Source organism: Equus przewalskii, chromosome 23 (genome assembly GCF_037783145.1).
Source record: "Equus przewalskii isolate Varuska chromosome 23, EquPr2, whole genome shotgun sequence".
Classification (NCBI taxonomy): Eukaryota; Metazoa; Chordata; class Mammalia; order Perissodactyla; family Equidae; genus Equus; species Equus przewalskii.
This window is the reverse complement of record NC_091853.1, coordinates 21,057,353-21,072,292: the sequence shown is the minus strand read 5'-3', so window position 1 is coordinate 21,072,292 and position 14,940 is coordinate 21,057,353. Positions and strand designations below refer to the sequence as shown.

The 14,940-nt window shown below is 38.3% G+C and overlaps 1 protein-coding gene across 9 annotated transcripts in view; it reads left to right on the top strand.

Moving 5' to 3' along the window:
- PROX1 (prospero homeobox 1) overlaps nt 1-10,116 on the top strand; it is a 56,648-nt gene extending 46,532 nt beyond the window's left edge. For 5 of the 9 annotated variants that reach the window (XM_070591584.1, XM_008515143.2, XM_070591582.1 and 2 more), the window contains one exon: nt 4,531-10,116. In XM_070591584.1, the coding sequence (XP_070447685.1) occupies nt 4,531-4,716 (186 nt within the window). In that variant the 3' untranslated portion in view covers nt 4,717-10,116. Of the gene's footprint in view, nt 1-4,527 lie in introns of all 9 variants that reach the window. The other 4 variants (XM_070591581.1, XM_070591578.1, XM_070591579.1 and 1 more) reach the window with 1 other exon arrangement.
- Nucleotides 10,117-14,940: the final 4,824 nt, after the last annotated feature.

The window sequence follows — 14,940 nt, the reverse complement described above, 5'->3', positions numbered from 1 at the left end:
GAGGCCGATGGATGAGCTTATGGATGTTTCAAAGGTGTGAAAAATCAGCTTCTCTGTCTCCAGAAAATAGGAGAGGCTGTCTTCTTTTTAACCTTTGTAATTCCCTTTCTATTCTCTGTGACATTCATTCAGCTGCCAAGAGCGTTTGGCAAGGTTTGGGCCAGCAAGCACACTTCCAGTGACCGCTAACCTTGGTATGTCCTGACACTTATGATGAGTGTCTGCAGGACACAGAAGGCAGGCAGCCTGCTATGTCAGGCTTTTATTATGTACTGCAGAGGCTAGGGACAGTCAGTTTAATAAAACAAATCATCCTTGAAGGTAAAGCAACTGGGAAGAGGAGGAGGAAGACGGGGGGAAAATGTGTCTTTGCCACTCATTCCGATAAAAAAAAAAAGAACAGCAAAATACCCACCCACCCAACACATCATTTGTGCGCGTGTATGTGCGCACATGCACAACCCAGCCGCAGACTGAGCAGGCTGGAAAACATCCTCTCATTTTCTCCATTTTCTTGAAGCCCATAAGGCCCTCATTTGCTCTAAGACTCAAGTACAAACAATTGTGATGAAATTGGTAGATGCTGATAGCCAGCCCCCTTCAAATTTATGAGTGCATTCAAGTGCCTCATTGCAATTATATTCTCCTCCAAATATCAAGGCAAGGAGAGGCAGGACCATTTGGGGTGAGGTTCCTATATTGGGATGCCTTTTTATCAAAGCAAAGTTTCCATTCTCCTCTCCTGAAGAACACTCGGCCCAGCAGCTCCCACAATAGCTTCAGAGTTCCAGCCAGAGACTTTGGAAGCCTTTTGTTTTTCCCCTGTGGCATGTCCAAAGGCATGGCCTTCCCTCCCCCCTCCCAGCAGCCTGCATTGTCTTGCATTCCAGGGACTTGATTGACTGTTGCCACCTGATGCTGAGGAGATACTCCAGGGTTCATTCTGCAGATTGTTGGGTTCTATTAAAAGAAACCTAGATAAGGGATTACTTGTCACTAAGGGATTTTCTGCAGATGTTTATTAGTGATTGGAAATCCATTAGGTGTGAAGAGGTACAGAAAAATATGGACAACATCATTCTCAGAAGCCTGAATTCTAAGACACCCCCCAAAAAATATCAGAAAGGAACCCCATTACTCTGTTAGAAGGAGTTGGGGAAATTTTTCAAGCAGAGAGGTAAGCGTATCTTTCATCATGGGTGGTATTTCTACCTGTGGATGGAATTCCTTGGCACTCTCTCAGAAGATCAGTTGCTACCATGAAGATCCAGTGCTTCTCTGGAGCCACCAAAAAAAGAGTAATTGCTTTAGTATTAGAGAATCTCATAACTTTCTTTTATCCAGCCCAATCTGTTGTGTGAGTATTGCCTCAAAGTAAGTGCTAAATTAGTAGACCATTTCATTTGTTCGCCAAGAATTCATCCCTTCCCAAGCATAAACTAATAACCAAAGTCTCCTCCCAGGAATCTTTTGTACCATTCTCATTTATTTTGAAGTTGCTAGCTCTTATGTGGTTTTTCTCAATCTCAGATCCACAGCTTGTCAAGGTTTTGATGCCTCCTATAAGTAGAAATTACTGAAAATGGGTTAAGAATGGAGCCAGCATGGTTTAATGGAACAACACCTGGACAAGTTATTTTTGTATAAGTCTCTTCATCTCATAGAATCTCATAGTTTCTTTATCTATAAAATGAATTCTGAAATCTGTTCCAACTCTTTAAATTCTATCTTTTTTATCGTTGTTTAAAAAAAATTTTTTTAAGTATTGAGGGAGAAGATAAGTATGACTCTAGAACAATACACAGTAAAGCAGAAGGCAAGATCTCATTATGAACTGTTTATCAAAGACTATGCAAAAGAACTCTGCTAAGCATTGTGGGGATACACAGAATAGAAATCATGGCTTTTTATCCAAAGACGGGTTATGATAAATTCATTACCACTAGATACAAGTAAGTGAAAAGTTGAATAAGCTCAAGACACAAATACAAAAGATGTTAAAGGACAGCGCAAGATTACTACCAAAGAAATGAATGTTTAAAACACGATAAAACCTGCTAAAAACCATTAACAAGCATGGCGAATTGGAAGAATAGAGTGGAGGCTGCACACACCCCCAAAGAAGTTACTTTGATTTATTCTCAGGCAAATGCTAGAACTACGCTTCTCTCCCTCCTCTAGTGACGATGCTGTTCTAGATGGCTCTTCCGTCCTCTGACCACCTTAAACAAGTCCCTGCTCCCTTGGCCCCTGGCTCCCCAGACCTCCTGTGGGGTCCTTGGAGTGGACAGGGCTCCCAGCCTTCTCTAACTTCATCTGGAGCGGCTGCCATACCCTCTTTTCCTCACAGCTCTCTGACATGCCATGCCACATCCCCGAGTGTTTAGGGAACATAGATCTTCATCATGGATCTGTTGCCGATGGCCGGTAAAACCACACTTCTTAAAATGTTTATTTTAACAAATGCCTATGATTATGTTTCTGTAGCATTTGGCTAACAGCTCCCAAACCAAGTAGTTAGGGAGAGCAGTTGTGCTCCCTAACTGTTCTCCAGCCAGATTCTCTCTCTCTCTCTCTCACTAATGCCCATTTGATGAAACGTGAAGGGTTATCTTTGGGGGAAGAGAGGAGGGTAATCAAAGAGGCTGCTTAATGACTTTTTATTTTGTATAAGGTGAATAGGAGTGCTAATCTCTCCTCCAGGCCCCTCCCATCCCACAAATACTCATGTATTTGCAGGAGATTTGGGGGAAAATCACAAAAGTTCTGTAGAAAATCCAGATGAATTCTCAGCAGCGGGTGGCCATTAGGGTATATGGACTTGCACATCCGTGGGGGACAAGGTGGTGTCCTGGAAGATTTTTCAGGCAGTATTAAGAACTGTGTCCTGAGAAACTGGCCAGCATATATGTCTTTGGGAGGGGCTACTCAAAATTTTCACTTTTTCTAGATGCTGGCCCCACATGGGGCCCTTTTTTTTTTTTTCCTGGGGACTTAGGTTTCCTTACAAAGGACAAATGACTTTCCATTGGAAGCAATGAACTTCTTTGTCCTATTTTAAATGTGTAAACTAGGGATGTCTGGTGATCATTGCAGTTTTCTTTAACTGTTATGAAAAGGTCCATTGCCCAAATTGAGAAAAAGTAGGAAGAAAGGGATCAAATATGTTCAATGTGACAATACCTCCCTTTTACTTTGTTAAGTAGCATGTCTGAACTGAGATGAAAATCTTTCCCTTCTTATATATGTATAGAAAGATCTGTATACACATGCAACTACAGCACATTGACTTCCTCATGTGTCTGCACTTACTGTAAAAATGAAACATTTCTGATGCATAACTACCCCACTAAAAGAAATCTACTGAGTTTTAGTGTGTACTTAGAATATTATGAATTCATGGAATGATTCTGTGAATCCATTGTCTTGGTATGGGGAAGGGTAGGCCCTGCTTTACCATGAGTAACTTAAAAAGAATACTAAATAAGTTCATCAATAGCTACTCTTTTCCCTAGATAAGAGATCAAACTATTAAATAAACAAGTAAGAACACACACACAACACACATGTATATTAGTTGCTGCGGAAGAAAAGAATTAACAAATAAGGATTCTAAAAGGAATATTTGGAGAATTTTATCTTGAAATATGATTACTTTAAAAAATTCCTTTAATCTCTCTGAGCCACAGTTTTTTCACTGTAAAATGGGGATAATAACACCTTATGGAGATGTTGGGAGCATTGAATGACATAATTCACATTGAGTACATAACACAGTACCTGACACATAATAAGCACTCCAAAAATGTTAGTTTTTATTATTTTTATCAGCTACACAAATCACTCTCTTATGAAGCAACTCTAATCTCAAAGTAGTTTCTAGTGTAGAATTTTAGGATTCAGTACAAATTTTGGATTCTGGGACTCAGTGTTAATGTCATTATCTTTCTCCTTTTCATGTGTAGAGTACTTTATAGTACGTATTATTTCAATATACAGTTCAACGTTTGCGTCAACAATCCTCCGATACAAGCAGGAAACTGAGATTTTAGGTTTTCTTCATTTACAGTGGGGGTTTGATTTATATCAAAGGTCAACTATTTATTATTTTACTTTTCAGAACACATTTTGTTTTAAAAATGTAAATCAAAAGGAAATGTGACTCAAATTCTGAAACATTCGTTGGAGACTTGCTTCTGGAATACACCTGTTTAACGAAGTGAGGAATCCCGACAGTATGTCGGCTTTTTCTACCCCAATGTTCACAGTGGAATCCTAGTTTTTCAATAGATCTCCATGTATGCTTTGCACAAGTCTCTTTCTAAAACTCTACAAAGCTGTCAACCCCACATTACAATGCTGCTATATATAACGACTTTACATAAGAGAATAGAGGCTGGCCATTTTTAGAAAATGCAGGTGCCATGTAAGCCCCTTTCTGAAAGAAAGAACTTAGCTCAGTTTCCTTTGAAGAACTGGAGACTTGAAACTGAAAACTTTATTAATGCCATTGTCTCCTTGTATCAGCAGGTTCCAGAGAGATTCCTGGAAGTTGCGCAGATCACATTACGGGAGTTTTTCAATGCCATTATCGCAGGCAAAGATGTTGATCCTTCCTGGAAGAAGGCCATATACAAGGTCATCTGCAAGCTGGATAGTGAAGTCCCTGAGATTTTCAAATCCCCGAACTGCCTACAAGAGCTGCTTCATGAGTAGAAATTTCAACAACTCTTTTCGAATGTATGACTAGTAGCAGTCCCCGTTGGATGTCCAAGTTCTACATGTCTAGATTTTGATTTCATGTATATGTGTATGGGAGGCATGGATATGTTATGAAATCAGCTGGTAATTCCTCTCGTCATCTTTCTCTCATTTCCTTCTGTTTTCCATTGCAAGGGGATGGTTCCTTTCCTTCACCTTTAGTTTACTTTTGCCCAAGGCCCTTAACATTTGGAGACTTAAAATAAGGTTAATTTTTAGGGAAAAAAGAATGTTGACCTGTGTAAAGTCTATATTAGCAAGGACGGGCATTTGTTAAAGATGCTTCTGCTTGATTGATGGTTTATTGCAAATGGCGGTTGGCGGAGGGAGACCCCTGACACAGCACAACTTCACCAACAGTGATGTGTCTCTTGTTCTCACAGCTAAGAGGGTGGGAAAACTCAATGAAACCACTTCATAAACTTAAATATGTTGTTTGGTTTGAACTCAATAAGTAGCTTTTTATTACATTTAAAAATAATGCCAATGGCAGGTGAACAGCTCACTTTTCAAAAGTGTCCCAAAAGGCCAAATTTAAAAAAGAAAAATCACTAACTGGCAAGCCTTTCCTAATAGAAGTGGTGAACAGCCCGAACTAGTACCACTTTCTTAGGGAGGAAAAGCAATTTTGCACAAAACTGACTGTTTCAAGATGAGACTGGAAATTCATAGATCATCTTCTAGTCACCTCTCTAAAGGTTCTTCTTCATAATAAGTGAGTATATATCATTCTTCATAGAGAAAAACCTCTAAAACTTGTTATCCTTTTCTATTTATCTTGCTTCACATATTCATAGGCACATAAGTTTCAAATTTACTTTTTGCTCAACTTTGTATGCTTAAAAGAATTATTATTTCTGTTTATTTATCACTTTTTTTCAAAAAACACTATTGTCTGAATATCTTTCTATAGTAGGGAATAAAGGACATCCCAATTTGAGCATAAAATTCCTGCTGACACTACAAGTTAGTTGACAGCTGTTAGCTGACTTGATCTTCACCTCCTGAGAGGAGGACATATGAAGATGACCTATTTTCATGGATAATTCCACACTACCCTGATGGATATTCAAAGTGGTGACAGTCTAATTAAGTGTTTCTTCACTTTAGATATAGCATTTTAAAGCAATTGATAAAGTCTCTTCTAATACAGAAGCTAGTATTGACCAAAATGTGAGAAGAGCGTATAGCGTAGGAAAGTTTAGGGGTTAACCCAAAAGACACAATTTCAGCACACGTAAGAAAGCTAGCTGCTATTTGATGCTTTCTTCAATGGTTCTCCTCTTTTTTCGTTTTCTCTTTTTCCAGTTTCTCAAAGGTGTACAACGTCCCATACTTGCTTTTAAGGAGTTGTTTGGCATTCACACTTGTTTTCTTAGGTGGGTTTTGTGTGCAGATGCAGTAAGAATTCCTTGTTTATTCTATTAGGCTTTTCCAGACCCTTCCCTCCCCTTAGGTAATTTGATAAACACCTCCTAAAATGACACAGTGACAAACCTGGTATTTAGATCATGTGGAATATAAATACCATTTTTCCTTCATTTTTATAAAAATACATGGCTTTAGAGAATGCAGATTGACCCATGTGACTGACTAGCTGACCCACTCACTGTAATTTAGCGTCATTTATAAATTCTGCTGATGGACAGGAATGTATCGAGGCAATTATTGTCAGCACAAAGCCTGAAAACCTGCTGACTTTAAATTAAACGGCACAGTCTTATGATACCCTGCATCATTCAGGAGACTAACAGGCTCTTGCAGTGTAGACAGAGTGCAGCGGCATGGGCTGGAACACCACCGGCTTCGCTCTGCACCCACAGCCAAACGCATCACCCAGCTCGCACTCTCCTACACAATGCGCTCAGAGCCACCAGATCCAATTTGTTCTTGTTCCAGCTTGCTTGAAAAAAAAAATGTTCAGATAATCATTACATCGGAATAAAATGCAAACCAAAAAAAATCCAATCAGCACAAAATAGGGAAGCAATCTCAATTTGAGGTCATACTCTTTTGCTTTGCTTCATGTAAAAGAGTGTGACATTCATTGTTCATGTCAGTATACAACTGGGTCTTTGCTGTTCCATGTAATTCATATCAACGTTGTGTTGCCATTTGCAAGGTAAAAGGAAAAACCGTAGCGTATTCACCTACGTAGACAGATTGCTAGTATCTTCTTGATCTGGGATAAATTCACTATTGATTCTAGACTTACTTGGATTTTTAGTGTTATTCTCCCCTGCCTTTCTAATTGAAATAGATAAATGAAGCAAAAGTTTGTGTTCACAACCAAATGTTGACGCGCTTATCTACGATAATATCCTCTCAATGTTCACTGAGGCATAGAAATTATTTCAGAGAAGAAATTACAACGTGAGGACAAACTCACCTCATTGTTCTGAAAATAGGACCTGATCGCTTTGCTTTTGGATGATTCTTTTCCCCTTTTACAATCATAAAATCTTGTGCCTCCCAGTGCATTGGAAAATGACAAAAGCCTGTCTCTCAAAACTCCTATTTAACAGTTTGGTTTTCTTTTTAATCACCATCTTTCAAATCTTAGCTCAACTCTCACCAAGTGAAAATTGGCTGCTTGGCAGAAAGTTAACTTTCCATGGTGGGAGGGTGAAGAATGAGGGACGGTTTACATAGGGAAAAAAAGTCTCAAGTCCACGTTGAAATACCACATTACCACTTATTTTCTGCTAATCCTAAATTATTTTTGCATATACACTTGAGGTTATAGTCTGTGCCTAGACCTAAAATGCACCAGCGGGGGGATTTTTAAAAATCCTTCAAAATACCAGTTTTTTCCCACAAGTACAATTGTTCTTGTGCCTTCTGTGGCTTTCAATTTCATCTTTTTTGACTTTATTTCCAATTACTACAGCTGCAATAAACACTAGATTTTTTTTCTGGCTGTTTGACATAACGTTGATAGCTATGCATATTTTGTGTCTTTTTAAAACAAAGCGGGAGAATACGTTTTTGAAGAAGAGAATTTTTAGAACAGTTTGATACCGCAAATTATTTTTTCCTCAATTGTTTGAGCAGCATTCGAGTTTTGAAAATTCTTGTAGAGCCAATTTTTTGTAACTGTGGTGCAAATCTTGTGTTTTCTTAGCCTAATGAAGAGTAGTATAGAAGCAATATTTCATACCATGTGCTATATATGTGTGTGCAGATGTGTGAATATAAAAACACGTACACACATATACACACATGTAAAAATATACATATATATATGCGTGTGAAGTGGAAAGCTTACCTTTTCCTATCTAGATTTAAGGACCTATTTTAGACTTTTGTTATGTTTTGTGAAAAGAATGTTCTATTTGCAACAACAAAACATTTAATTCTTACTGTATCTCTGGCTGTTTAATGAGGACGTTTCACACTAAATGGTAAAACAACGTGGAAGATGGTAGAATGTAGTCATTATTTAAGGAAATGTTCACCCACATATTCCTGAAGTTTGCTTTGTGCCTCCGAGTATTATTTAATTCAAGTGTTTTTATGTTTGCAGAATCTTTGTTGCTGTGCTAGGGAGGTGGGTGAATATCATTTTTAAAAATTTTAAAAACAACAAAAAAAGCAAAACAAAAACACTAAAGCAAGAGGGGAACTTTTATAAAGCAATGTAAATATTTAACCTCATGGCTGTTGTTACGTAAGACATGAGATTTTAATAAATAACTACATTCTCACAACATCTGTTGGATTTATCAGGAACACTACAGTGACTGAATAGACAGTTGAGAGCATTCTCGAAAATCCTGTTCTCTTCTTTTAAAAGATAACAGTCTCTTTCATCAGATGTTAAGGGCGAGGGTAGTGCAGTTTCTGTAAATTTATGAAATTTCTTTTCTATGTACATGCAGACATTTAGTGAGTGACCCCCCCACATACATGCACACACACATACATACATATACAGGTTAATACTAAGTCATGAAGCTAAAGATTTGGGGGCTTTAAAAATAGGATATCCCCCAGAAGTGATCATAAATTCATCAAAGAAAAAGTGTTTGACAGACTCCCCTAAAAGATGCAGTGTACATGTGAGGATAGAGCAAAATCTCTTTGCCATGTATATTATAGAATATTCATTGGTGTGAATAGTACAAATGTTTCCTTCTGGTACAAACTCTGTGTTTGCAAATTACAAGAAGCATTGTTTTCAAAAAGCTCCCCTTCAAAGAATGTAACTGGTTTATTATGAGTAAGCAGTTACTGTATTGCACTTAAATGTTACGTTGAAGGAAATGCAGTTTTGTTTTCTGTACATCTGTTGGTTGTGAACCATCTATAAAACTTAAAGCTCAAACGCTCATATTCAGAGCTGGGATCGAAACTGGTGTTTAACCTTTGCGTCTTCTTATAATTATCCTTCTAAGAATTTAACGGCATCTGGAAGCATCTGGACTTTGAGTCTTTTCAACTGAGCCCTCTCTCAGATCTCACCCCCCTAAAATGCACAAACCTGAGCAGAAAAGGCAGACAGACCGGCCCTCTTTTGTGAAAATGTATTCATTCTGTATTTTAAAAATATTCTAATCCTCCACAGAGGGGGAAAAGGCATTTTAAAATTGTATATTACCACTTCAAAATTAGAATTAGAAAAACAAATGTATTTGGGGTTGGTCTCAGCACTACCTAGAAGAATCAAAGGTCGGGGCTTGCCCGATACTGTCCCAGCCATTTCTCATATGTATATAGTATAAAACGTGACAAAACACTGCCTTTATATTATTTAGCAATATGTTGTAAATAGCATTATTAAGCTCTTTTTTTTGTAATAAAGACCCTTTGATTTGAATATAGTACAATAACTGAACTGATAAAGTCAATTTTTGATTTTTTTTTTTTTTTTTTTTAGCTAGAGGCAATTTCAATTGTGGATTTTTGTTGTTGTCTATTGTTCTGAAGACTTTGCATAATTTATTGGTTTAATTTATCCTAATTTATTTGATGAAGGTGTACAATTTTGTATTACCAAGGATGTACTGTAATATTAATTGATAAGATAAAAAATGAGACTCCCTGTCCATATTAAAAAGAAAATAAAAAGGTGCAGTAGACAATTGATTTTAAAGTAAAAGTAAAAAATTTAGTTTGGCAGCTACTAAATTTTAAAACAGGAAAAAAAAATGTTGTTGGGGGGAGGGTGGGAGGGGGTTTTTCTTTGTGTGTTTTAAGCTTTTGTACACTCTCCAAACTTTTACCTTTTGCTTTGTACCACTTAAAGGATACAGTAGTCCAATTGCCTTGTGTGCCTTCCATCTTCTCTTAAACTGAATGTATGTGCAGTATATATGCAAGCTTGTGCAAAATAAAATATACATTACAAGCTCAGTGCCGTTTGATTTTTTTTTAAACACGTGACGTTTAATTTTGGGGCCTGTGTCCCATTGTAGGACAACAGGCTAGTTGCAACTGCAATATCGATAATGGAGTTTTCCTTTCATTGCAGTTCTTATATAAACCTAACCGCTGTGCATCCACTCCTAGAAATGATCTTTCTTATTTCATTGGCTAGATTTCTCTCTGAAAATTCTTCTCACAGATTTACCCTTATTCAGCGCTCAAAATTTTAAACCAGCAAAAGCTTTGGCTCAAAACAACGTGGTGAGCTAAATTCAACAATTGCTAATGTTTAATGATTCTAGGAACAACGAGAAACGTTCCCCGAAGCCACAAAATGGCAAATATATCGCTTGAAATATGGGGAGTGAGAGCGTGTATTGTTTTCTACGCTGGTTGGACTCAGAACTAAGTCCTAATGCAAATTTCCAGAAACCTTTCTAAAATGTTCCCGTAGACATGATTGGCAGCGTGTTTCATACTAACTATATTGGTTGTTCAGCTTTTGAAAATTTCCTTTACCTCTTTCACTTTGGTTTAAAATCAAGCCTCCTTTATCCTTGAATCAGGAATGTGAAGAATTAGCAGAACTCATTTTGCCTACTTGAGATTGACTCTTATACACCATCCACAACGGTACCTCCCTTTCTGTCTTCCATATGGTCGTAGACTGCGTCTTCTTAATCTCTCAGATTTCTTTTGCTTTTACCTAAGTGTTGAAAACTTTATATTTTAACCCTGTGTAGACACGAGGGTGCTTAGAATCAATGCAATATCAACACTATTAAATGATAAAAGTATTTTTCCACTTTCAGCTCTTTTTCTGTCAATGGCACAAATTTAAATTCCAGCCTTCCTAACTAACTAAATTGTACAAAAGAGCGTGCCTATATCCCTCTACGCCAAAATATTTATTTCCTGATGGGAGAAAAAAAGGAGTCCCACCTCCAACGACTCTTGAAAGAGAAGAGGCATTTGCGGACTATAATGACTCTTCCATCTTCTTGTGCTTATTTAACACTGATCTGCTCTAAATCAGATTGGATAATCCGCATAGCGACTAAAGGACTAAGAAGTTACAGCAGGTGGTATGTTTTCTGATAGGAGGTTTATTAAAAATACAGCTTCAAATCATTCCTTTTGTGACTTTAAATTATCTGAGCATCGGTCTAAAATAACCATCGTCAGCACTGATCTGAACCCTGATCACAAACCTTGTTCCACAAGCGTCCGTCTCGATGTCAGCCAGTAACCCTGTTATACTTGAAAGGATAAGCTTCACAAGCTAATAATAAAGAAAAGCCTGGTTTCATTCATTGCCATCTCCACTTTTCACCATAAATGATTTACAAGTTTCTCTTAAAGACTAACAACTAAAAATCATCACATTTTCACAATTAATTTACTACCGCATGCTGGGGTGAGAGATAGATGCCCCTGAATAAAAGTCATAGGAAAACATCAAATATTTGCCATGTATTGCCAAGTTCTGGGGTCTCTGAACACTCCTGTATTTTAAAAGGCATAAAAGGCACAAGGGAAATACATATAAAGGAGAGCGGCTGATATGCTAGCAAAACTGTGAAAGAATACTAAAGAAATGAATTTATTTTGGTGTTACGCTCCCCTCACCAACAATATAACCCTTTGGAGGGAGAGTCAAGGCAGTGGGGAAAAACGTAACTTTTTAAACTAAAGGAAAAATAATCAAGAGAGCACTGTTTTGGGTGTCAGAAGACCTGGCTGCAATCAGTTTATTTCTAAAAATCTTTACAAGGCAAGTCACTATAGGCAAGTCATTTATCCCTTGAGCGCCCAGAAGAATCAAAAGAATTATAAAAAGCTAAATGATTCTTAGAATCAGTGCAGCCACCATGTTGACTTTCTCCAAAAGATTCCTTCCTACGTGCGGGAAAAAAAAATGGTTTGTTAAAATGTTCTTGCTTCTCATAAAAAAGCCAATTTAAGTTGCAGGACAAGGCAAGGGCAAAATTCTGAAGTTGGTCATGTGTAGCTTTGGATCCTTTTCTCTCTGCTCACGATCCATTCTCCCTTCGGTAAGAGTCTCTGCCCCTTGCCAAGCACTCGGTGCTCTTGTGTTGCCCCTGCCCTCCCTCTGCATGAGGATAAGCCATCTAGCCCAGCTAGCACTAAGATACCACTGACTTGGTGTGTCTCTCTTCCCGTGGTATATGCATGAAAAGATACATGGCGCCCAGGAATACACTTTACATTTTCATATTAGGTCCAAGGACACCCGCATGCGAATGATTAGGAGCTGCAAGTCTTCCCCACCAAACACATGGCCAGGTCTTTTGAGGTCTTTTGAGTGACATCACCTCGCCTGAATGTAGTAACCTCTGTCAAGGCATTTCTGCCTCCCAAGCTTTCTTCCCTTCCCACTCCAGGACTTGTGTCCTGCCCATGGTCATAGAGTCCTTCCAAATGTCCCCAAAATTGTTCACAAGAACTCACAGAGGGAGGGACCCTTCTCCACTGGATATTGGTTTATTTTCCTGGTCCAGAGGAAAGGAGTAGCACTAAAGAAATTTTAGAGAGAATCTAACTCAGTGGCTTTTATCCCTCGACCTCTAGGGTAATGTGACATTATCTCAGAGGCCAGCAGACTGAGACTTATTTTAACCAAAGGAGTTTCATCTTTATATTGGGATGCAATAAAGTGTTCATTTAAAAAAAGGAGTTCTCTGGGGTTGGCCCCATGGCCGAGTGGTTAAGTTCGTGCGCTCCGCTGCAGGCAGCCCAGTGTTTCGTTGGTTCGAATCCTGGGCATGGACCTGGCACTGCTCATCAAACCACACTGAGGCGGTGTCCCGCATGCCACAACTAGAAGGACCCACAAGGAAGAATATACAACTATGTGCTGGGGGGGGCTTTGGGGAGAAAAAGGAAAAAATAAAATCTTTAAAAAAAAAAAAAAGGAGTTCTCTGCTTCATACAACAATGATCTCATCACTTAGGATAGAATAGATCTCTAAGCACAAACATGAGTATTAAATAACAAGTAAGTTCTGTTGAAACTTTATTTAAAGAAAGAGCTCTTTGGTAGACAACAACACAATACTCATTGCATAGAGTAAGAGATTTTTAAGGATGAATGTAAAAATTAAATAAATAATAGCTCATGTGAGTTCTATCAAACCTTCAGAAAAACATTATCTTGATACCATAGAAACAGCACAGAGCCTGGCACACAGGTTTGTGTCAAACTGGTATTAGTTCCCTTTCTTTTCTCCCAGTTGGTGGCTTTTGTCTTCTTACCATGTTGTTTTAAGTTGTGATCTAAGAATTATACCCAGACGCATCCCAATGGCCCTGGACATTTAAATTTGGGAAAACACAACAGTTCTCCAGGAACTGAAAGCTTCTGTCCCACCCTGATCATTTCCCCAGGCCCTTGCCCTTGGCCACAGGCATATAGCGGCTGTGGCCACACCTCCAGCCAGCCATGCTTGGGTAGGCCCCAGAATAGGAGTGGAGCAGCTTAGAAAGATTAAGGTGCCATAATAGACCGAAACAGAATCACTCAGGCTGTCTCTACCCTGGCAAAGGGGAGGGTATTATTTGCAAAGCCCCCTGCTGAGTGGCCCAGGTGCTAGCTAGACAGGCTCAGGAGATAGCTTGGCAGCCACCCTGGAAAAAATGCCTGTGTCTCTGCAAATAAATGTACCAGTGAAGAAAGTACTGGGTTTTCCCCAGTGCTTGTGCAAATAGTACTCTGTGCTTTGCCGGTATTGGAAATTCCTTGGTGTGAGTAGCTCTAGATGTGAAAATTGGAGCTATGGATTTCTTATTATTGTTGTTACCCTTGAACTGTTGGGAAATGATTCCGAAAATCAATGGTCCTATTTCCAATCATTCTCAACTGGAAAATCTGGTAACCAGAAGAAATGTTTTCCCTAGATCTTCGTTCACAGTTCAGGAACTGACGTAAGGTTGAGTAAGGGAGTCTTGAAGTCTGACACAGAGGAGAGTAAATGATCACGCACCCAAGCATGGTTTAGGCATATGCAACTGAGCTTAGGTATTTGCATTCTAGAATAATTATATATTACCAACAGTATTGTTTGTGTCTTTTCTCCATTTGATATCCAAAAATGTATAGAACTGACACTATGGTTAGATATGTGAGAAATTACAATGAACTATATGCCTTTCTAAGCAAAAAGAATGTATCAAAATTTACCCTAGAAATAAAAAACATTTTAAAGAACCAAGGCCATAGAAGAAATTGAAAAATTGGTCCAAAAAACAAAACAAAAACAAAAAAATCTCCTCTCCTCCTCCAAAGGCGCCTGGCCTCTATAGTTTTATGGGTGAATTCTATCAAATATTCAAAAATAGATCGTATCAAGTAAACAGTTCAGATCGTTACGTATATATAATCACTTCATTTGTTTTATGACTCTCCTATTTATTAATTCAAACTCAAAAATCCTAAATAAAAATATAAGCAAATCTAGTCCAGCAGTCCAGTAAATAAAAAAATACTATACTACAATCAAGTCTCATTATTTGTAACAAACTGGGATCAAGGAAGACCTGGACTTACTTCTGAGTGAAAAATATTCTTGATATGTTGAATTTTTTTTCTACCTTCTGCTGACAATGGAAACAAATATTTCTTGCTTGGGCTGTCAGCTAACTCAACCACTATGTGCTATTGCCTCCCAATTTTTTCTTTTACTAGAGCTAAGTAGGCTTTGCTCTTCCCGCGATTTTAGTTTGCCAGTTTGCCTGATTTAGAGGCCATGTCTCATTTTAATATGTCTTTCGTGGAACTCTGAGACTTGGGAA